General features: G+C 41.6%; 2 protein-coding genes across 7 annotated transcripts in view; one reads left to right on the top strand and one right to left on the bottom strand.

Annotated features, from left to right (window-relative positions):
* The window catches only part of TAOK3 (TAO kinase 3), a 188933-nt gene extending 181976 nt beyond the window's left edge, over positions 1 to 6957 (top strand). For all 6 annotated transcript variants that reach the window (XM_033836922.2, XM_073790100.1, XM_019950242.3 and 3 more), the window contains 2 exons: positions 4379 to 4561; positions 5577 to 6957. In XM_033836922.2, the coding sequence (XP_033692813.1) occupies positions 4379 to 4561; positions 5577 to 5738 (345 nt within the window). In that variant the 3' untranslated portion in view covers positions 5739 to 6957. The remainder of the gene's footprint in view (positions 1 to 4378; positions 4562 to 5576) is intronic.
* An 11365-nt stretch (positions 6958 to 18322) lies between these two features.
* PEBP1 (phosphatidylethanolamine binding protein 1) lies at positions 18323 to 23599 on the bottom strand. The gene is made up of 4 exons (XM_019950247.2): positions 23354 to 23599; positions 22085 to 22194; positions 21267 to 21367; positions 18323 to 19337 (listed from the first exon to the last, which is right to left on the bottom strand). Exons 1-4 carry the CDS (start codon positions 23486 to 23488, stop codon positions 19120 to 19122), a joined length of 564 nt encoding a protein of 187 aa, XP_019805806.1. The 5' UTR covers positions 23489 to 23599; the 3' UTR covers positions 18323 to 19119.
* Positions 23600 to 24284: the final 685 nt, after the last annotated feature.

A 24284-nucleotide genomic window follows, 5' to 3' on the forward strand; every position in this document is an offset into this window, starting at 1 on the left:
AGACTGCTTTCCCCAGATTCTTGTCAGTGAAAAAAAGGAGAAAGAGAGCTATAGCTAGAGGAAGAGACAGTTAAAAGAGGTCTTCGATTAATTGGGAAAGGCTTAAACATGCCCTTAGCTGAGGATCAGAGCCAGCGTATTTCATTCATTCATTCATTTATCCAATAAGTATTTATTGAGTGCCTCTACTGTGCCCCAGGCACCCAGGAATACTGTGGTGAATAAGACAGTCATCGATCATGTCTTCATGGAATCTATAGAAGAGTGGAGGAAACAGACGTTGGAGAAGTCTATGTGTAACAGCAGAGCAAGGGCAGTGTGCCCACTGAGTGTAAACCAAGAGAGCTAGGCTGGTCTGGAGAGTCAGGAAAGGCCTCTCAGACACAATGATTGTTTAAGCTGCAGTGTAGGGAGCACATTCTAGGCAAAAGGAACTACATTTGTAAAGATGGGAAAAACCATTGCACTTTTAAAGAACTCAAGTCCATTGTGTTTGGAATATAGAGAATGAGGAGGAAACTAACATGAGAATAAGATGAGAGGGGTAAACGGGGACAAGATCATACAGGGGCTTGTAAGCCTTCTTAAGAATTTTGATCTTTATCCTAAAGACAGTGAGAAGCCATTGAAGAGTATTAAGGAGGAGACTGACATCAAATTTGCATTCTTGAATGATCACTCTGGAGACACGTGGAGAATGGCCTGGGAGATGACAAGCGTGGGTGTAAGGCGATCATTTATAAGGTTGCTGCCTTTACCTGGGTGTGAGGGAGTGGTGGCCAGACTCGAGAGGGGACAGTCAGGATGAAGCAGAAAGTGACTCAGTTTGAGAGCTAGGCAGGAGGTGGAACTAGGAGCATTTAGTAACAGACTGAATGGGAGAATGAGATGGTGAGGATGACTCCCAGTCTCTAGTTTGAGCAAAATGGTAGATGGTGCCATTTATCTATATGGTAAAAAAGGAATTGGAGATTGGGAAAGTGGGAAGGGAAATATGATTAGTTAATATTAATCATGTTGAGCTTGAGGCTGGGAAATATCCAGATGCAGATACCTCGTGTAGAGTGGATAAGCTAGCCTGGACCTCAGAAGAGAAGTCTGAAATAGAGATGTAGATGTGGGAGTCATTTGCATAAAGATGGTAATTGAAGCCTTTGGAATAGATGAGATTCCTTAGGAAGGGCAGTTAGAGGGAGAAGAGCGCCCAAGACAAAGTCCTGAGGAACACCCACATGTAATGGCCCAATAAGGTAGGGAGTAGCTGGAAAGGAGGGGAGGGAGGGAAAAACCGAAAGGGTGTGGTGTCTCAGAAAACTAGAGAGTTCTGGAAGGAAGGGGCAGTCCACAATATCGATGTCGCTGGGAGGACAGGCAAGATAAGGACCCCTCCAGGGTGGTCATCAGTGACCCTCCTGTGAGCAATAGAAGGGGAGGTGTAGGAACAGAATGAAGAGTGCAGACAGGGGTTAAAGGTAAGGAGAAGGGGAGAGAGTTGGTAGGGACATAAAGGTTGATGGGATTTTGGTTTTGTTCATGTTTGTATTCTCAGCATCTGCTACAATGCCCGGCATACAACAGGTGCTCAATGAATGTTTGTTATATAAGATGCGAGAGAACAGGATCAGGAGTATAGGTTCATGATTGCTCTTGAAGAAAAGGAAAGAAATAACCCTTCCTTCTGAGGCAGGGAGGAGATAAAAGTACAGATGATAATTACGGCAGTCCTTTACTGCCCGCTTACCACGTGCCAGGCACTGTTGAATTTTATAAGTGTTATTTCATTTTTGTGAAACCCCTTTGACCTTTGAAGTAGTTACTTTTTTTTTTTTTTTTTTTTTTTTTTGCGGTATGTGGGCCTCTCACTGTTGTGGACTCTCCCATTGCGGAGCACAGGCTCCGGACGCACAGGCTCCGGACGCACAGGCTCAGCGGCCATGGCTCACAGGCCCAGCCACTCCGTGGCATGTGGGATCTTCCCGGACCGGGGCATGAACCCGTGTCCCCTGCATCGGCAGGTGGACTCTCAACCACTGCGCCACCAGGGAAGCCCTGAAGTAGTTACTTTTTTAACCCTAATTTACATGTGAGGAAACTGAGGTTTATTGAAGTCAAGTCACTTGCTTAGGGCAAGGGTTGGCAAACTTTTTCTGTAAAGGGGCAGGTGGCAAATATTTTAGGCTTTGTGGACCAACAGAGTCTCTGTCACAACTACTCAACTCAGCTATTGTAGTACAAAAGCAGTCATAGATAATATATAAATGAATAAGCGTGTCTGTGTTCCATTCAGGAAAACTTCATTTACAAAAATAGGCAGCAAGCCGGATTTGACTCTTGGTCCATGGTGTACCAACTCTTGACTTAGAGGGTCACTTAGTGGTACGTAGCTAGTGGTGGACCTACGATTTGAACCCTGTTTGGGGAGACCCTGTTAGCGTATATGCCTGGCCACTACTACACTGGCCACTATGCTGCTTCTGTCACATCCTTTTCTTGAGTTTAATCCAATAGAGGGAACAGACATGATATTTACCTATACTTTTATAAAACTTTTTAATGGATTTGGTATGTGCAACTTTGGGGGGTGATGAATACCAAATACTGGAATATCCCCTGATTTCTAGACTGGCACTTCTTTAGAGTCAGAGCTGGTACAGAATAACACAGTTACTGACATTAATAATAGAATGCCAGAAATAAGAGAAGATGGGGGTGTTTTCAGTGGTCTAAATTGCCTGTAGAATGAGCCTCTCACCCACTTGGCCAGGGCTCATAACAATTAACCAAGCCAAGTAGAAAAGAATAGACTTTCATTCCCTTTATTGGTAAGAAACCTCCCATATCAAGAGGGAATCGATAGCAATCTCCTTGGGAGCCAGTAATCCCTTTGGCATTTATCTGTGAAGCTGCTGCTGCTGCAGACTGGCTGTTCATTGTGTCTAGTGTCTCTTCTCCCTTCATCTCTCATTGGGAAATGAGAAGAGCAGCATCCTGTCTAGTGGATTTTAGTGAAAGCTGGTTAGGGTTAATTATTAGAAAGTACCTTGGAAATATGATTCCATTATTTATTTTGTGTTCATTTGACATAGTATATTTCTCCAAAGCACTAAAGAAGACACTATGCAAATAACTTTCTAAAACTATTCTAATAACATTTCAAAAAGTCATAACTATCAAGATATTAAGAAATGTTATTGTCACAAATTGTACAGAAGAGGGAAGGCAGCCTAAGGTGGAGAATAGGTATCTTGGCAAAGTGGTCTCAATGGAAACATGCAGATATACTCAGGGTAGACAGACTAATTCAAGGGTTCTAATCTCATAGTTCCCAGCTGAACTGAGGGCCTGCTAAATCTAGACCAGACCAAGTCTGGTGGGACAGGAGGGTCTTCATCCCTGAATACAGTCCTGCTAATGGCCCTAAATCTTCAACTGTGCTCATTGAAAGGCTGGCATTTCTGTTGGCTGGCTTGGTCCATTCCCCACACAGGATCAGTATCCTGGTGTGTAATACAAAGTACAGGTGCTACAGGGAGCAAGGGAGAAACTTTATCTGGATTTCACTGCTTCAAACCAGAATACACCCCGTAAGATTATCAAGGCTACCTTCTGTGGGGAGGAAATTTTGAACCACTTGAGTTTTAGATGGCTGGCCATAAGGATAAAGTAAAGCCAATGTTATAGGGACCAACTTTACTTGCTAGGAGCGTAATGGTACTGTGGTATTCCTCAAATGTTATGGAGATTGGACTCATTTTTTTTAGTGCTAAGGATATCTAAATGTATAATGGTTTGGGGGTTAAAGATACGTAAATATGGAAATGGTTAGTCAAAATAGTGATAACACCGGCTATTTACTGACCCTTTGGTATACATCAAGAACTATGCCTGGGATTTTATATGAATTCTTTCATTTAATTCTCATACCAGTCTTAGACAATAGGAACTATTATTGTTATTTTCTTGAGATGAAGAAAATGAGACTTGGAGATGTTAATTAACTTGCCGAGGTAACACACCTAAGTGAATGGTGGGGCTGGAATTCCAGCTCAGGAGTCTGCCTCCAAAGCCCACAGGCTTAATTGCTGGAGTGTGGAGCCTTCCTGACTCCTGCAAGTGTGGTTTTAAGAAAACCAGGTTTCCTTAAGAATGTTTTTGTTTTCTTAAGAAAGAATGTTTTAAGAAAAGGAAGTGTTTTTAGAACTTTGTAGCCCATTGGGCAGAATGTACTATTTTTGATTCCTAACTCTGAAAGTACCCCCCACCGGGCATCTGTTTTTCTGAGAGACCTGTTTCAGCCCAAACAAGGAAGCATCTTCCAGTAGTCACCAAGTTCTGTAAGCTAGGAGCGAATCACAGTGTATGTCTTCTGTACCCGCAGTTACGGCTAGATGAGGCTCAAGAAGCAGAATGCCAGGCCTTGAGGCTACAGCTCCAGCAAGAAATGGAGCTGCTCAATGCCTACCAGAGCAAAATCAAGATGCAGACAGAGGCACAGCATGAACGTGAGCTCCAGAAGCTAGAGCAGAGGGTGTCTCTGCGCAGAGCACATCTTGAGCAGAAGGTATGAGCGTGTTGTCAAGGGTCCTGTACCGCTGGGTAGAGGATGGGCGTGGCTCTGCCTGTGTACCGGGCGATTTAACAAAGGCGCTGTTCCCCTCATACCTGCTTTGATACTCCTAGTGCCCTGAGAGGTAGGCATAGTCCCCATTCCACAGACAGGACACTGAGGCTCAAAAGGCTTAATTAAGTTACTTGCATAAATCTGATCCCACAGCCTAAGTTCTCTCTATTATATTACTCTGTTCGGAAACCTTCCACCTTCACAGCCTGAGGACTGACACGGGTTACTGGGTAGTTGATTTGACGTATGAAAGGTACTGTGAGTTGATAGCGTGGCCCCTGAATGTCGTGAGGCCAAATACAGATTTAGTTTTTATTCTCAGCTATTTCTAAACCAAAAGAAATCACCAGCAGGGCTCTTTAAAAAAAATTAAAATGAAGAGAGGCTGATATTGCCATGCATAATAAATGTTATCAGAATTGAAATATTCATTGCTTTAGATATTGCTGAGGAATATGAAGTAGAAAAGATGTCATAAAGCATCTCAGAGCTGTTAAGCATGTATTTGCTTAACCAGTTATTCGTGCTTTCTTCTGGTAGTTCCCAGAGATCAACGTGAGAGACTATTTTCCTGCTCTAGAACTAAATTGCTAATGACCCAGGGGGCTTTGGGCTCTCTCTGGGAAAGCAGCACAACTTAATTGTGCTTGAGTGTCTTTTAGCTTCTCCCGAGCCATCTCCTGCTGAGACAGGACAGTGACCTAGATCGGCCCAGCTGCTTGGCTTGCTAGAATGGCAATGCTGGCCCCAGGTGGCCCCAAACATTTTTATTCTTGTGAGAAAGTTTTAAATGTGATGGATTAGACACACAACATTTATCACAGGACTCTCCCAGCCTGCCCCAGACTAGTTTACTCTTAGTTCCTGCGTGTGTCATCTGTGTGCATGTTATGTGTATATATATGCCTGTTGGGAACTCCTTTCCATTAAGAACTGTTCATTGTGCTTATTTCAGATTGAAGAAGAGCTGGCTGCCCTTCAGAAGGAACGCAGCGAGAGAATAAAGTACCTATTGGAAAGGCAAGAGCGAGAGATTGAAACTTTTGACATGGAGAGCCTCAGAATGGGATTTGGGAATTTGGTTACATTAGATTTTCCTAAGGAGGACTATAGATGAGATTAAATTTTTTTGCCATTTACAAAAAAAAAAAAAGAAAGAAAGAAAGAAAGAAAACAAAAAAATTCAGACCCTGCAAAACCACATTCCCCATTTTAACGGGCGTTGCTCTCACTCTCTCTCTCTCTCTTACTCTTACTGACATCGTGTCGGACTAGTGCCTGTTTATTCTTACTCCATCAGGGGCCCCCTTCCTCCCCCCTCCCGTGTCAATTTTCAGTGCTGGCTGAAACCTGGCCATCTCTTCTATTCATAGTACACGTCACAGTATCGATGTGATTCAAAATGTTTCAGTGAAAACTTTGGAGACAGTTTTAACAAAACCAATAAACCAACAACAACAAAAAAGTGGATGTATATTGCTTTAAGCAATCACTCATTACCACCAATCTGTGAAAGTAAAGCAAAAATAATAATAATAATAATAAATGCCAAGGGGGAGAGAGACACAATATCCGCAGCCTTACACCTTAACTAGCTGCTGCATTATTTTATTTTATTTTATTTTTTTGGTATTTATTCATCAGGAATTAAAAAAAAAACAAAGTTTTATTAAAGATTGAAAATTTGATACATTTTACAGAAACTAATTGTGATGTACATATCAGTGGTGACATATTAATACTTTTTTGGGGAATGGGGGGTGGGTGGGGTGAAGAGATCTTGTGATTTTTAAGAACCTGCTGGCAAGAGTTTAACTTGTCTTGAGCATATTCTGATTGTATCATAATCATTTTCTGCTGTTGCAGAGGATGTGAATACACTTAAGGAGCTCACAGAATCCCAGTAGCACAAATTGGGCTTTGGCAAATCGTGTATTTTGTGTATAGAAGGAATTTAAGGAGAGGTATTACTTATTTTCATATTGTATTTTAACTGTTTCTCTGATCAAATTTTTTTACTCCCTCCTCCCAGTCCTCCCCACCTCCCTCCTTTTCCAATTCAGTATTTGGAGTTCAACACTGTCTGTCAATCAGATCATCTTGATCTTTTTTCTTTATTTCCCTGCCCCTCCCTAAGTCCCATATCTTGGTCATAAATATTGCATTATTCACACTTTCAAACTGTGTATTTTCTTACAATAAAAAATGATGAAAAAAAAAAGGCTTTACTTCTTTTGCATGCACTTTAAAAAACAAAACATTTTTCAGGTTCCAAGGAAGAGCATGATAACTGTCAGAGCTTTTAATTATATTTGTAAATAAAAGTGTTCATCACATTGCCTTGCTGTGTTATTGTAGCAGGAAGTTTCCCTTCTAGGTTCATCAGCTCCTAATGCAGAGGGAGAGCTGCCCTCCAGAAGCTGTTCTCCATGGCCCCTCAAGAAGAACCATTCAAGATTTTCAGGTAAAGCTGCATCTTCCAAGTTCTTCTGCAGGGCTGAAGATGGGGTTGCACTGTCTGAAGTGGTCAACTGCACCTTTTTACACTTAAGAATAGAAGGTGGCACATGTGTGCACGTGCACACACACACGTGCACGCACGTGCACCCACAATGTGCCAGTCCTAGGACCATGTATTGCTGAGAGAAGTGAGGCACCTTAAAAAAAGCAGGCTATGAAGAAGGCATTATAACCAAATATTTGAAATGATCCTACTGTAATAGTAGATTCCCCCACCCCTCATAGTCAGGTTTTATTAGAATAACTTTATGTACATGACAATGAGGTAGTAAAATCTGTAACTTCTAGGAAACGGTTTTGGGGTCAAGACAATCTCAGTAAGATCTCATTCTCTTAGGGTTCTGAGTCCTAGTCATTGAAAATTGATCTCTAGCATGATGACTTGAAGATCACAGTTGAATTCTACAGGATATTCAGTCATCACAGACAAATGTGAGGAGTCATGTTCACTGTGATAGACTAACCCAGAGAGGTGAACTCCAGAACTCACAAAATGATTATTAACATGGGCTAACCCCAACCGTAAAGGCTTTAATAGTGAACACCCAGTTTTCTGAGCAGCTTAGGTCGTTAAAGTTTCCATATTAGGTACATCAGAAGTAATATTGGAAAGGGCTGGAAAAGACTCATAATTATCCATGAAAAATAGATAACCTTTATTGCATTATGCTTACCATGTGATAGAACTCTACACTAAGCATTTTGTAGATGAGGAAATAAGCTCAGACCAGGGTAAATGGAGTGGAGTCTGAATCGAGACCTGTCCAATTTCTGAACCCACACACCTAAGAATAGTCACACTGCCACTCAAAAGGACATTAAATCATCAGTAAGAAAAACTTCTTGTAGTTTATTTCATCCACTTCTGTCTGTAGTGAAAACTGTCTAGCTAGCTTGTGTAAAGGCCTTATGTTTGTGAGATTATAGGTGCTGCTCTTTATAAAAGTTCCCTCTCCACAAGTTTGTCAGTGATGTGTCCAAGGTAGAGTTATCAGAAGGAATGTGGGTTTGTGCTCCTGACACCTGGTACAGACTAAGTCTTCCAACTCCTTCTAGTACCTGAGGCAGGGAGAATAGACAGGAACCAGAATAGTAGCAAGAGAACAGGTATAAAAGAAGTACTGGGACGGGAGCAGAGAGCCATTGTCTGGTATTATTCCAGCATATACAAAACTCCCCTGAGTTAAAAGAATTGTTATAGGTTTGTCATAAATATTATAATGGCTGCTTACCTTTGATTTGCAACTATTCATTCAATGAATATTTACTGCGTACTTTATATGTCAGGTACAATGCCAGATGCTTAAGCTCTGTCAGTGTATCTCAAACAGGTAAAGATCCTCACCCTAATGGAGCTTACATTAGAGGTAGGAGGAAAATGGTAACACATAATAATTATAATTTTAAATGATCTTACATGGTAATAAGTGCTATAGATAAAGGAAAAAGGAAAGAGTAAGGGGGGTCAGAAGTGTGAGGAGCGGCATACATTCAGCTAATTCATTCAGGAAATATTTATTGAGCATCTACTGTGTCTGGGGATGTAGTAGTAAGTAAGATGGATAGGGTCACTACTCTGCTGAAACTTATGGTTTAAATCTCCACTGAAAGAAGTAAATAAGCAGTGGACTAATTTAATCAACAGTGGGCAAAGACAAGCCATTACAATGCAAATGCTGGGTGCGACCAGGAGTTTAAAGGAACTGCAACAATTACAGTCATAGGGAATATCAGAGAATACTTACCAGTGATGTCTAATTAACAGCAAAAATTTACTTACTGAATTTACCACTGACTGTAAATATTTGATTAAATATTGAAAAAAGTATTCCTGGGCAACTGGAAACGTGCCCATGTAAGAATTCGGTATACCTCTCTGATTTTAATTTAGCAATAAATTTTGCCATAGAAATGATAAAACATAAAAAAAATGTTTTGTTGTTCTAGTTTGGCATAGCTGTGTGCTTTTCCTGCTGATTACAACTAAAAAGTAGACAAAAATGCAAAAGCGACTATCTGAGGATACTGAGAAATAAAAGCAGGTGGATTGTGGAGAAGCAACCTAGACAGAGGAATGAAGGCAAAATAAAACCATTCTCAGGTGAAGAAAAATTAAGAGAATTCATTGCCACCAGACCTAATGTACAAGAAATGCTAAAGGAAGTTCCTCATACTGAAGGGAAATGATACTTGAAGGAAACTTGGATCTCTGGGAATGAAGGAAGAGCAACAAATGGTAAATATCTAGATAAATATAAAAGAGTTTTCCCTCTTATAGTCTTTAAAATACATTGAAATATATACATATATATATATATATATATATACTTTGTTGAAAGCAATAAATATTGTCTGGGGAAGGTTTCACTGTATGTAAATACAATCCATATGACAATTATAACTTAAAGGTTGGGAATTAAAGGACCCATATGGTTGCCATGCTTCTGCATTTTACATGAAATGATATAATTCTTATTTTAAGCAGACCATGAAAAATTAGTTATGTATATTTTTAACTCCTAGAACAACTTGCCAAACAGAAAATGCAAAGAAGTAATAGCCAAAAATCTAGGTCATGAATTAAAATATTCAAATAATCCAAAAGAAGGCAGTAAAGGGAGAACAGAGATACAAAGAAAAAGAGGGACAAACAGAAAACAAAATGGTAGACCTAAATCCCACCATATCAATAATTACATTAAATATTTACAGAGTGGATAAAAAAAGGACTATACACTGCCTATGAGAGACAGACTAAATATAAAGACACATAAGTTGAAAGTACAGTCATCCCTCGGTATCTACAAGGCGTTGGTTCCAGGACCCCTGTAGATACCGAAACCCATGAATGCTCAAGTCCCTTACATAAAATAGTGTAGTATTGGCATACAACCACACATCTACCCATATACTTTTTAACATCTTTATTGGAGTATAATTGCCCCACAATGCCGTGCCAGTCTCCGCTGCACAACAAAGTGAATTGGCCACATATATACATATATCCCCATATCTCCTCCCTCTTGCATCTCCCTCCCACCCTCCCTATCCCACCCCTCTAGGTGGTCACAAAGCACCGAGTTGATCTCCCTGTGCTATGCGGCTGCTTCCCACTAGTTATCTGTTTTACATTTGGTAGTGTATATATGTCAGTGCTGCTCTCTCACTTTGTCCCTATCCATATACTTTGAATCATTTCTAGATCACTTCTAATACCTAATACAATGTAAATGCTGATATCAGCACATGGCAAATTCAAGTTATCAGCACATGGCAAATTCGAGTTTTGCTTCTTGGAACTTTATGGAATTTTCTTTAAAGTATTTTCAACCTGCAGTTGGTTGAATCTGCATATGCAGAACCCACAGAAATGGAGGGCTGACTGTAAATGGATGGAAAAAGTACCATGCAAATAGTAAAGTATAAGAACGCTGGAGTGCTATTCTATTTATTTATTTATTTGGCTATGTCAGGTCTTCATTGCGTGCGGGCTTCTCTCTAGTTGTGGCGCATGGGCTCCAGGGCACATGGGCTCTGTAGTTGTGGTGCGCAGGCTCCAGAGCACATGGGCTCTGTTTTGTGGCACATGGGCTCTCTCACTGAGGCGTGCAAGTAGTTGTGGCATGCAGGCTTTGTTGCCCATCGGCATGTGGGATCTTAGTTCCCCAACCAGGGATTGAACCCAGGTCCCCTGCATTGGAAGGTGAATTCTTTACCACTGGACCACCAGGGAAGTCCGTGAAGTGCTATTTGAATATCAACTAAAATGGACTTCAAGACAAAGAGTATTATCTAAGATAAAAGACACTAATAATGAGAAAAGGAATCATTTATCAAGAAAACATAATATTAAAGAGAAATAGACAACAAAATTACAGTAGGAGAATGTTAACTCCCCTCTCTCAGCAATTGATACTACAGACACAAAAATAAGAAAAGACACAGATCTGAACAACACTATCAACCACCTTGATTTAACTGACATTTATAAAACATCCACAAGCCAGAATACACATTCTTTTCAAATATACATTATGTTCACCAAGTTAGACCATATGCTGGGCCATATAAAATACTCTCTGACCGAAAAGAATTCTTTAAAAATTAATTACAACAAAATATCTAAGAAAAAAATATCTAGAAATTAACACACTTCAAAATAAGCCATAGGCCAAAATGAAATCACATATGAAAATAGAAAATATTTTGAACTGAATGACAAATACATCAAATTGTGAGATGCAGATAAAGCAGTCCTTGGAAACTTAAGCTTTAAATGCTTATATTAGAAATCAACGAACTAAAGTTCCACTTTAAGAAACTAGAAAAAGTTGAGCATAGCAAACCCAAAGTATGTATAAAGAAAGAAGTACTGGGCTTCCCTCGTGGCGCAATGGTTGAGAATCTGCCTGCCAATGCAGGGGACACGGGTTCGAGCCCTGGTCTGGGAAGATCCCACATGCCATGGAGCAACTAGGCCCGTGAGCCACAACTACTGAGCCTGCGCGTCTGGAGCCTGTGCTCCACAACAAGAGAGGCCGCGATAGTGAGAGGCCCACGCACCGCGATGAAGAGGGGCCCCCGCTTGCCGCAACTAGAGAAAACCCTGGCACAGAAACGAAGACCCAACACAGCCAAAAATAAAAATAAATAAAAATTTTAAAAATAAGAAAACACCATCCCTTCCTCTCTACTACCACTTCACTCCACCCTTATAAAAAAAAAAAGAAAGAAGAAAGAAATACTAAAGAGCATAAATCAACTAAATAGAAGATAAACTACCCAAGCCAAAAGCTTATTCTTTGAAAAGAGCAACAAAATTGACAAATTTCTATGGGCTTCCCTGGTGGCGCAGTGGTTGAGAGTCCCGCCTGCCGATGCAGGGGACACGGGTTCGTGCCTCGCTCCGGGAAGATCCCACGTGCCGCGGAGCGGCTAGGCCCGTGAGCCATGGCCGCTGAGCCTGCGCGTCCGGAGCCTGTGCTCCGCAACGGGAGAGGCCACAACAGTGAGAGGCCCACGTACCAAAAAATAAAAAATAAAAAAAGACTGAAAGGGGGATTATCACCACAGATCCTACAGACAATAAAAGGATAATGAGAAAAAATTATGAGTAGCTTTATGGCAACAAATTTGACAACCTAGATGAAATAGATTTACTTCTTGAAAAATACAATTTAACCAAAATTGACACAAGGAGAGAAACTGCATAGTCCTATATCTATTTAAAAATTTTGAATTTGTCATATAAAAAATTTCCCAAACAAAAAACTCCAATTCCAGACAGTTTCACTGTTAAAGTCTACCAACATTCAAGGAAGAAATAACACAAACCTTTGCAAAACATAAAGAAGGGAGGATCACTACCCAACTTGTTTTATGTATATGTGTAATATCAAAACCTGATGAAGACTTTACAAAAAAAGAAAATTATAGATGACTAACCCTCATGAGTATGGACACAAATTGCTTAACACAATTTAGTAAATCAAATCTAGCAATATTTTAGAAGATCAGTAGTACACAATGAACAAGTAAGGTTTATCTCAAAAATACAAAGTTGGTTTGACGTTTGAAAATGTAGTCAACATATTAAAAGAATAAGTGGGAAGCCCGTATAATCATTTCAATAGATGCAGAAAAAGCATTTGACAAAAATTCAACATCCACTCATATTTAAAACATACAAACAAACATACCTCCCAGCAAACTAGGAATAGTAGGAGATATCCTCAAACTGAAAAGGGCATCTACAAACACCTATAGCTAATTTTATACTTAATAGTGAAAGACTGAAATGTTTCCACCTGAGATCAAAATCAAAGCAAAAATACCCACTTTCACCACTTGTATTTATCATTATTCTGGAGGGCCTACCCATTAAATAAGGCAAGAAAAGGAAATAAAAGATTAGAAAAGAAGTAAAATTGTCCCTGTTTGCAGATGATATATCTGTTTACAAAGAATCTACAAAACTACTAGAGCTAATAAATGATTTTAGCAAGTTCACAGGATCCAAGGTTAATATACAAAATCAACTATTATTTTATACTAGAAGCACTCAGTGGGAAAATGAAGTTTAAAAAACTGCATTCACAGTTGTTACATTTACATGCCAGAAAGTACCTAGAAAGAAATCTAAAAGAGTTCTAAGATCTCTACACCAGGAAAAAACAAAAACCACAAGAAGTTGCTGAAAGAAATTTAAAAGAACCTAAATACATTTTAAAAATATATACTATGCACATGGGTAGGAAGACTTAATATTGTTAAGATGTCTATTCTCCCCAAATTAATCTATAGATTCAATGCAATCCCAATAAAAATTCCAGCAAGACTTCTTGTAGAGATGGACAAACTGATCCTAAAATGTTTATGTTAATACAAACAACATAGAATAACCACAGCAAATTTTAAAAAGGTGAACAAAATTTAAGGACTTAGTCTGCTTGATTTCAAGACCTGCTATAAAGCTACAGTAATCAGGGCACTTTGGTATTGGCAAAAAGATAGACATAGAACAACGGGACAATACAGACAGTTCAGAAATAGATGAATACATTTGGTCAAGTGCTTTTGTTTTTTTGGGTTTTTTTTAATAAATGAGCTAAGACAATTCAATGAAGAGAGGAAAATCTTTTCAACAAATGGTACTGGATCAACTGGACATCCATGTGGGGAACATTGAACACTGACCCTTATCTCACTGTCCACAAAAATTAATTCAAAATGGATGGTAGACTCAAGTAAAGAATCTAAAATTATAAAACTTCTAGAAGAAAATGAGAAAATCTTTGTGAGCTTGGACTAGGCAAAAGTTTCTTAGAAAAAGTAGGAACCATAAAAGATTTTTTTTTTACTTTTATCAAAATGAAAATTGTTTGCTCTTCAAAAGACACCATTAAGTCAAAAAGGCAAGCCACAAGCTGACCAGGAGTATATCCACAACACATTTATCAGACAAAGATTTGTATCAGGGTATATATAAGACTCTTAACAACTCATTCGTATGAAGATAAACGCAGTAAGAAAGTGAGCAAAAGATGTGAACACTTTCCAAAAGATGACATACAAATGACCAATAAGCACAATGGAAAGATGCTCAACATCAAAAGTCATCAGGGAAATGCAAACTAAAACCACAATGAGATAACACTATACATCCATTAAAATGTTAAAAAAAAATACAAGTTTTGTTGAGTATGTGGAGCAAATGAAACTCAAAGTAAAATGGCACACCTACTTCTGAAGACAGTTCAGCAGTTTCTTAGAAAGTTAAACACACTTAACATACAATCCAGCAATCCCACTTCTAGGTTTCTACACAAGAAATGAAAATTTCTAGGTTGACATAGAAACCTATACATGTATTCATAGCAGCTTTCTCATAGCAAAAATAACTAGAAAACCCTCAAATGTCCATCACCAGTTGAATGGAAAAATTGTATACAATGGATAATACTCAGCAATAAAAATGAACTGTTGCTACATGCAACAACGTGGATGAATCTCAAAAGCCAAGCAAGAAAAAAGGAGTATGTACTATATGATTCCACTTCTGTAAAATTCTAGAAAATGCAAACTATAGTGACAGGAAGATCAGTAGTTAACTTGTGATAGGGTTAGAAGGAGGGATGAAATACAGAGATGTAAGGAAGCTTTTGGAGGTATGGAATTGTTTAATCTTGATTTGGGTGATGGTTTCTTGGTATATACATATGTAAAACATCAAATTATATGCTTAAATATGTGCAACATAATGTACTTCGATTATATTCCAATAAAGTTGAAAAAATAAATATTCTACTTGTTCACAGGTTAAGCAGGGAGCTTATCAAGGTAGAATCCCAGAGATGGCCCTAACAGTACTTTCAGAAATGTGATCTTAAGACGATTGTAAATTTTTTAGTCCATTTGAGTTTCTTCAAGGAAAAGGTACAATTAGGCCAGGGATCGGAGATAAGAGTAGGGTAAGAAATTAAAAATCTAAGATATAAATTCCTGAGTGGAAGGGACACCAGACTAAGAAGGAGGTTAGCTTTCTGATATTTATGGTCATCAGAATTAGGGAACTGATGAATGAGCTTTAGGGAGCTCTGTAAAAACTCAGTTGTATGTGGGAACTTCCCTGGCGGTACAGTGGTTAGGACTCCATGCTCCCAATGTAGGGGGTGTGGGTTCGATCCCTGGTCATGGAACTAGGATCCCGCATGCTGTGGGCTTCAGCCAAAAAATAGAAAACAAAACAAAAAACTCAGTTGTTTGTGAATTTTTGTAGAAGTATACATTTGGGAAAGGGGAGAAGGAACTTTTACGGCATGGTAAATGGATATAAAGAAGTCCATGCTCCCTAAACTTGACAGCCCCTTACGATTATTCATTCAACTGATGGTCACTGAGACTTCGTTATATGCTGGACATACGTCCGGTGCTGGAGATATTGAGCAGGACACTGGTTGTCCTTGCCTTTATAAAGGGTCCAGGCTAATAGAGGAGATAAACATCAAATTAAAAATTATACACATATACATATTTTAAAATTAGTTTTAATGTTTCAACAGAATGGTGTAGGAGAATCTTACCTAGTCAGGGAAGGATTCCCTGAAGGTCAGTTAAGGGATACCTAAAGGGCGAATGGGATATTGTCAAAGAAAGTGGAATAAGGTTCCAGGCACCACTTGTAAAGGACCAAATCTGGAAGCAGTCCGCCTTGTCAAGGGACTGAGAGGCAGCCAGCAAGTTTGGAGTTTAACGAGAAGACAACCGCAGGAAGCTAGAGAGGAAAATGGGGGTCAGGTCATATGGAGCCTTATAGGCCATTTAAGGATCTGATCTCCCTCCCAGAGCAGCTGCAAAGTGCTGAAAGGTTTTAAGTGGACACTGAGGCTGTTTGACTTTGCACCAGTTTAAGAACAGAGGCCCTTTGCTCCCTGACCCAGATGAGGATTTAGGACAGTACCATCACATTTAAATATTAAAGAGATACCAATCCTGTGTTTCTGAGATCTGGTCTTAGCGTCTGTGTTAATCAGGGATTAATTCAGGGCCTCCTGAGTAATTGCCATGTTTGATATATTTTCTGCCATGAAGTCAGAATGATGAGCAGTTCCCAAGGGTCCAGACTTGTTAGAAATGCTGGGCTCTGGCAGGGCTGCTAAAGTTACACCGTGATACAGAACAGCCTCCTGTGTCTCATCATTCTAAACCCTACACTTTTGGTAAACGTATAGCCTTGAGGAAAGCAGGGCCATTTGTAGACATGGTTCCTGTATGTCAATCAGGTCAAGTTAATCATTTATGTGTATTAATTCACTTAATCTCAACAAAAGATCATTTTGTGGTTCTCCAACAACCCTGCGAGCTAAATAAGGCAGATTAATGATTCCCCCTCACCCATTTTTTCACATGAGGAGGCTGAGCATCAAAGGGAATTTGTGTGCAAGTGGGTGTGGTGGTTATGAGCTGGGCTCTGAGGCCAGAGCTACATTCAGAACCAGAATCATCCACTTCCTAGCTGGGAGTCCTTGGGCAAGTTCTGGTCTCCTTCCAATTTACTAGGTGAAACAGGGTATCCCCTTGCTTCTAAGGTTATTAATATATCTTTTTATGTGAACTTCCTGTGTATACACTTCACCTTTTTGGTTGGGTGGCTGAACTTCTGTACCTGTTTTAAACAAGGAAACTAATAGATTACTAAAATTCCTCATTAATCTTTAGACTCTGTGACTAAAAAAATACTGTGGTTAGCAGATTAAAAAGTCTCAAGGAAAACAGGAGTTTAGAGAAAAAGAATAAACTATTTTAAATATATATAAATATCAAATTGTCCAAATGTTTAAAGTTTGAGAAGACTGGTTAGAGGATGGAAAAGCAGGTGCTTACATATACCACTGACATGAATAAAATCAGTGTGATCTTTTTGGAGGGTGATTTGTCAGTATCAAAACTGAAAATGTATATACCCTTTGACCCGATTTCAATGCTAGGAATCTACCCCACTAAATTACTCGCAAAAGAGTTTTATACACATAGAAAAATGTTTGCTGAAGCACTCTTTATAATAGCAAATAACCAGAAATAATCTAACCACAGCAGGGGACTAGACTAGTTAATTATGGAACATCTATAAAATAGATTATTTGTTCAAAATAACATGAACTGTGGTGACCTGTAATCTGAATATGTATGACATGAAGGTACATTAGTTGGGGGGAAACAGTGCAGAACAACGTGTACCAGTATGCATAGCAAGAGTATAATTTTTAAAGGATAAATGTGCAGACATATGCTGATACGAATCTTTATATTTGCTTCTGAAAGAAAACACAAGAAGCCACCAACTGCAATGGAGGAGGCTGGAGGGTGGAAGGCATTTTCTTCCTGTACCGTTTGCCTTGTCTTAACCATGTGCATGTCTTAATTCTCACATTTATTTTTAAGGTCGACAGGGTAGTTGTTCTCTTTATAACTTTTGTTTTACAAAATATTATTTTAAAGTTGAATTTTAAAACCCCAAAGTTAAAAAAAATTATTCTCTACCTTACTTGCCCCCAGAGATTATACGAGGCAACGTTTCCAACAGTTTTTTCAGAGAAGAAAGTAACTGCAGCAAAAGGTGGGGAAAAGCCCAGCCCTGCTTACACCTGCCAGGCCTGACCAGGATGCCTCTCCATCACAGACCAGGTCAGTGAAACAGACCTTCAAATGCCTTTCCCTTCTTTTGGTACATCAAATGGTATCAAAGTAATCTCCCCCTGGCTCCCCTTCCCCTCCCTTTTTTGGTACTGATTCTATATGGATCACAATCAGAACAATGAGAGGTGTGGGCTATTTCTTAGTCATTGTTATGGTTTCTATACAGAACTACCAAGGGGGAAGGTTTCCAACCAGCTTCACTCTCAGGTGGAAAAGATCACTTACAAAAAGCAAAGGTGATTTTCAGGCAAGAAGTCTTAGCCTAAAGTTTTGTGATTTTTTTTTTTAAGCTCCAGTTTTAATGGTTGCTTCTGCTGTAGTTTAATGGCACATGTACAAGGACGAGCCCTCTGTATGGTTCCTGAATCATGTCCCAATTGTCAATGCTGATCAGGGAAAGGGGCTACTCACCCTTAGAGGTTGTCTCTTGACGTCCCACATTTATGAAATCCCACACCCAAAAGGGCAAAATATCTGGAGGCCGGATTCAACTACGCAATGTTTTTATTTTTATTCAACTATAAGCAAATAGCAGAATTAACACAACATTCAGCAACTCCAGACCGGCTTTTCTTACAGCGAAGAGTGATCAATTTAACAGGCACAGACTTTCGGATTTCTGATGACCTCTCACTCAGCCCTGCAGCTCATCTAGATGGCCAAGCTTTAACAGCAACTCTCTCCCTATTGCGGCCAAGCTTTAACAGCAACTCTCTCCCTACTGCTTTTTTCAGTATTGCTCTTTAAAGGAGCCAGAGCAGGACACTGACAGCCAATAACCAGCCTGAAATGTATCACGTGGGGGGCTAGCGGACGTGCCGGCCCCTGGGCCCCTGGTTGTCTTCGTGAGAGACAGGGCTGTGAAAACACATGCCAGAAGATGCCGTCACAGACAATCCTGGGCTCGGGCTCACAAAGGCAGAGGCAATCAACCTTTTCTTTTTTTCAGCCTCCCTTAAAGATTCTTTGATGCTCTGTTCTAATACTGCAGACCTGGTCTTTTTACCAGAATTTTTTTCTTCTAAGTCTGGGTTGTTATTCTTATAGTAACATTTTGATGACCCCATCCTAGTACCAAAATATCCCCCACCAAAACGGAGTTCAAACTTGATCAAAACGTAAACCCCCTAGAATTACAGAGGACAGGCAGAAGGAAAAGTCACCCTAAACCTAAATCTGACCGCTCAGGGCCCAGGCAGGGGGAAGGGGAGAAATCTACATGCATCACTAAACTGAAACACTGCTTGGGAACTCTGGGACCGTGTCCATCTCCTGGCTTTCCTCTACTTCCCAGACAGCTGCTCGTACAGTTTGGGCACATAGTCATCCCATTCGGCCTGGTAACACGTGCCGGCCACCGGAGCCCCGAGCTCATACTTTTTGCGGAAATTCGCCACCTTGAATTTGCCACGGTGGTCTCCAGATCGGTTGCTGAGAATGGGCTCATCACACTTCAGTGGCCTGTCCTGCTCGTAAACCAGCCAGACGTAGCGGTGAAGGCCTGGAGGGAGAGGCGGGAGGGAAGATGTACACACAGCTAGGCATGTGAGAGGGAGACATCACCCATTTTCGGGGAATGCACCAACTTGGAGGGACCCAGACCACCCTATTTATGAGAGGGACCTAAGTTCACTGCAGCTTTATTTACAATAGCCCAGAAAAGAAAGCACCCCAAATGTCCATTGATGAACGAATGGATAAACAAAATATAGTATATACATATGATAGAATATTATTCAGCCTTGAAAAAAGAAGGAAATCCTGCCCCATGCTACCACGTGGATGAGTCTTGGTATGGATCTGCATGTGGCATGGAACTTATATGGAGCTACTGAAACTTTCCTATACTGCTGATTAGAGTGTAGAAATTTTCAACCATTTTGGATTTCTATGACCCAACAATTCTACTCCTAAGTATTTACCCAAGGGAAATGGAAACATGCCCATAAAAGGACAAGAGTGTAAACAGCAGCTTTATTCGTAATATCCAAACACTGGAAACACAACCCAAATGTCCAGGGAATGGCTACACAAACTGTGGTATATTCGCACAATGGAATACCACTTGGCAATGAAAAGGAAAAAGCTACTACCTTGAGTCCAAGAGACCAGTCACCGAAAACAAATGCATACTGCATGACACCATTTATAAGAATACAACAACAGCAAGAGTAATCCATAGAAAGGAGTCAGAAAATAATTAGCTCTGGGGTAATTTAACTTAAAAGATGCCTTAAGAACTTTCTGGGGTGACAAAACTATCCTACATCCTGTTTTCCATGGTGCTTACACGGATGTGTGCATTGGTCAATGTTCACTGACTAAACCCTTCTGATCTGTGTGTTTTATTATACGTAAGTTATACCTGACTAAACAAATACGAAAGAGAAAATGTGAGTTACAGAAGCTCTTTTTGTTAATGAGAACACAGCTCCTGCTTGAGAGAACTGCTTTATTCTCATGGGTGTATCTTCCATAATTAAACTGACTAATGCAATTTTATAACTGCCCCAGAAAACTTAGGAGATACCTGGGAAAGCTGTCCCTCTCCCATCCTCTTATGAATGCATGAGAGGGCCTGGAGCCATCTGAAGTTTCTGGGCCTAAAGATAAAACACAAGGTCCCTTTTCGGGGGCCTTATACCTCTTCAGAGTAACTCATGGCTGGACAACGTGTACAAGAGCAAGTGTTCTGCCGTGCTCCACTTCCCTTGCTTCAGGAAATGGAAACACCTGTAATGCATGATAGGCAATAACAGTGCATCTCCCACTGTTAGCCTAGGCAGCACTTACCGAACTTGGAGAGGTTCAATACAGTATTCTCTCTCTCTCTCTTTACATATATAATACATAACCTAAGGCAATACATTATGTGTGTGTATCTTCAATACAGTTCTTAGTAACCAAATCTTTTCAAGATACCACACTAGATTTTCGATAGAAAGACGAAATGACAAAAAAGCCAATTTTTTATAATTAATTTGGAAACTATGACCATTTCTGAGACCTTTCATGGGAACTAGAAACTCAACCCACAGGGCAAAGGCTGAATATGGAATTTAGCTGATTTAACTGTTTAATCCACGTGTAGCTCCCCTGGGAAGTTGTTCTGAGCATTCTGCAACATTGCTTCCTTGGTATCTCTTCACCAACTTCCCTGCTTGCTAAAGGCCTGACAGCTGAGAGGCAGCGCTAAAAGAACATCCATCTAACTGGTACCCAAGGCTCTAGCCACCTGACACTACAGCAGGTCTGAGCGTCCCTGACAGGCAGTTGCCTTAGAGGGGAACCGAGTTGCCTAAAGTCTCCACTAGGGTAAGGGCTCTCATAAATAAAAATAAAACTCTAAGAACCAGACTAAAATTTTGTAGCACTTTAGGCCAATCCTGATGTCCCCGCCCATCTCCCTCCAAAAGCAGCCTTTACTGACCTGTGCCCTTGGGAGGCCCAGAGCCCACATAATCAGAGAGGACCGTGCCACTGCTGATGTCGTTGCCCTTCATGTTGACCACCAGGAAATGGTGCCATTCCCTACATGGAGGAACAGAGGACCATCAGCACCGCAGGAAGTTATTATGCACGCATGGGCGCAGCCAGCAAATGTGCAGCACGCACGTGCTCCACACCAGGATGCGGTGACAGACAAGACAGATGGCCCCACCTTCTCGGCCAGAGCAAACCTTACATGCCAGCAGAGAGGACCCAGCCACTCCCTCCCTCCTTCCGACTCTCTAGGGCAGGGGTCAGCACACTTCTGTGAAGGGCCAGACAGTAAATGTTTTAGGCTTTGTGCAACACACTGTCTCTATCACAACTACTCAACTCTGCAGCTGTAGCCTGAAAGCAGCCACAGACAGGACATCAATAAATTATCGTGGCTGGGTTCCAACAAAACTTTGTTTAGGGACACCAAAATCTGAATTTCATGTAATCTCCACATGTCACAAAGTATTATTGTTCTTCAATTTTTTTCCCCCATTCATTTAAAAATGTTAAAGTCATTCTCAGCTCATGGGGCTGTACAAAAAAAGGTCTCGGGCAGATCTAGCTCTCGGCTATAGATTCTAGACTTTTGTTCTAGGGAGTGAAAGGGAGGAAAATGCACACTCAGGCTTAAGCATGGACGTGAACACCCCAAATCGGGTCTATTTCTGCCACCACAGCATGTCCAGTAAGGGACTTACACAGTGCAAGAAGCACTGGGTCACATGTGGATGACTTGCTGTTTCCCATCTTTCCCCAACTTGCCTGTATTTGGGGTCCTTCCTGCTGGGAGCATCCGGGTCTGTCAAGACCAAGGTATACAGTTTACCTGGATCGAGGCCATCCCACGCAATGCTGGTGGGCCGGTTCTTAACCTGTAGGAAGGAACAGATTTGGAGTTTAAGTCAGAAATGTTGAAGAAACCAATACTTTCTTTGACCTCAGATTCCTTAAAGGTCAAGCACAGTAAATTATTAATTAAAGCTCAAGTATATCGACTCTATTAAGAGCGAGGATGTGACATTTAATATACATTATTTATTTTAGTCCCAACAACAATATGGGGCTAGTAGACTTAGAAAGACGATGGGTCAGGATTTCAACGCTCGTGCTGACTGCAACCTTACATTACCTGGAATGACAGGATCTCTAGATTGGTGACCACGTTACCTGGGGCCTGCTAAAGTGAAATCTGAATTAACGAGATATTTAAAAGAGCAGAGAAAATGAGAAAACCAAGGTGGGCAGACGTGGACAGTGAGTCTGGAAAGAGAGGCTGCGAGATGGGCACTTTAAACACCCAAAACAATAAACTCTGTAAACGTCTAAACCAATAAACCATCTGGGAACTGTTTATTCGCACTGTTGCTCCAGAGGTTCGGAACCAAAAACTCGCCACGGCGTCGGGCACCTAGTTTCCCCACTTGCAGCAGCCAGGACCTGGTTAGGCCTCAGCCGTGGGCGCTCAGAAGCCAAACAGTAAAACAAGGCCGTTTACCCTCGAGCCTTCCAGCTGCAGAACGCATTTACCTTTGGGGCGGCTTCACGCTACTGGGAAGAATCTCTGGGCACTACTGCTCACCGCTGCTCACTGCTTACATAATGCGTCATATGCCCTCGGGTGGGGCTTTTACTTCCCAAATTGAGGCCTAAATTCCTGAGCACCGAGGGGAGGCTCTGGGGACGTGTGGGCGGCCACTCCCCACTCCCTCCAGGGAACGGCGCCCTCCCCTCCCCTGCGCAGCGATCTGGGCCGTTTCGAGGCCTATGCCACTGCCTGCGCCTCGAAGTCCCGGGAAAACGGATCAATTTCTTCCGAAGCCGAGCCTCGCCTGCCACGTGCCGGGTTCCCAGGGCTGGGTGGGGGGAGGGGGCGGTCAGAAGGCCTGCGGCTTGGGCACCGCGACCCCCTTCCCTCGGTTGATCCGGCGCACGGAGGCCGGAACGTCCCTCCCCACCTCCACTGGGTCCCCGCCCCTCCGACCTGAGAGACTCTGAGCCTCCAGTAGCTGCACCCCCGTCGCCCTTGGGTACCTGGGTGGGTGTCAGCACTTTGCCCAGCTCGTCAACCTCCGCACCGCCGTATTTGACCTGCAGCGGATGCTGCGGCCTCTCGTCCACTTCCTGCAGGCTCAAAGGCCCGGACCACTTGCTGAGGTCCACCGGCATCGCGAAACCGAGAGGGTCGGACAGCAAGGAAAGCTGCAGGAGGACTCACGCAGGGTAACTGCCCAGCCTCCCAGCAGCCTACAAGCTGTACCGAGGCAACTCAGGCACTACGGCCAGGGAGCGCATGCGCCAGAGCCACCGCCCCGCCCTGCCCTGCTTCTCCAGTCACCGGCGAGGACGGGCCCCACTCTGCTCTCTGATTGGCCGAACCCAGTAGCGCGGGTCCTGTAGCGCTCCCGGGTGAATGCAGCAGGTTTCGTCTTTCTTTTTGCGGAGGGGGAATGTGCCGCCTGCCGCTGGCGGAGTTCCCAAGAACTGTGGCTGGGCTTGCAAGACTGTTGTTTCAAGAACTGCAATTGAGCTACCTTTAATTTTTTTAACCTTTTTGCATGATTCTTTGCTCTACTTTCTAAATGCAGAAATGGTATGGTCTTGCTTTTCTCTTGCACTTCTTAAAACAACCTCATTGCCCCGCCTCCTGGTATTTTCGCGCATGCTCACTGGTTTCCGTAACGGCCAGGAGAGGGCCTGGGGGAACTTTTGAGCGTTGTTCTCAACGGGTAAATATATTTGATCTCCCTATCCCCACTTGCTCTAGACAAGGTTCTTGGGAAATTTTTTTTTTGAGAATTTTTTTTTTTTAAACTTGCAAAACAAGGAATGTTGCTGACCATCCAGTTTTAAAAGGATGAAGTCAGCCACTGCAGTCCCTGACCTACAACACACCCTGAAAGGCATTCAGGACAAGAACAGGATGATGCACTGTGTGCCTTGAGAAAAAAAAGGCAAAATCCTT

Source organism: Tursiops truncatus, chromosome 13 (assembly GCF_011762595.2).
Source record: "Tursiops truncatus isolate mTurTru1 chromosome 13, mTurTru1.mat.Y, whole genome shotgun sequence".
NCBI lineage: Eukaryota > Metazoa > Chordata > Mammalia > Artiodactyla > Delphinidae > Tursiops > Tursiops truncatus.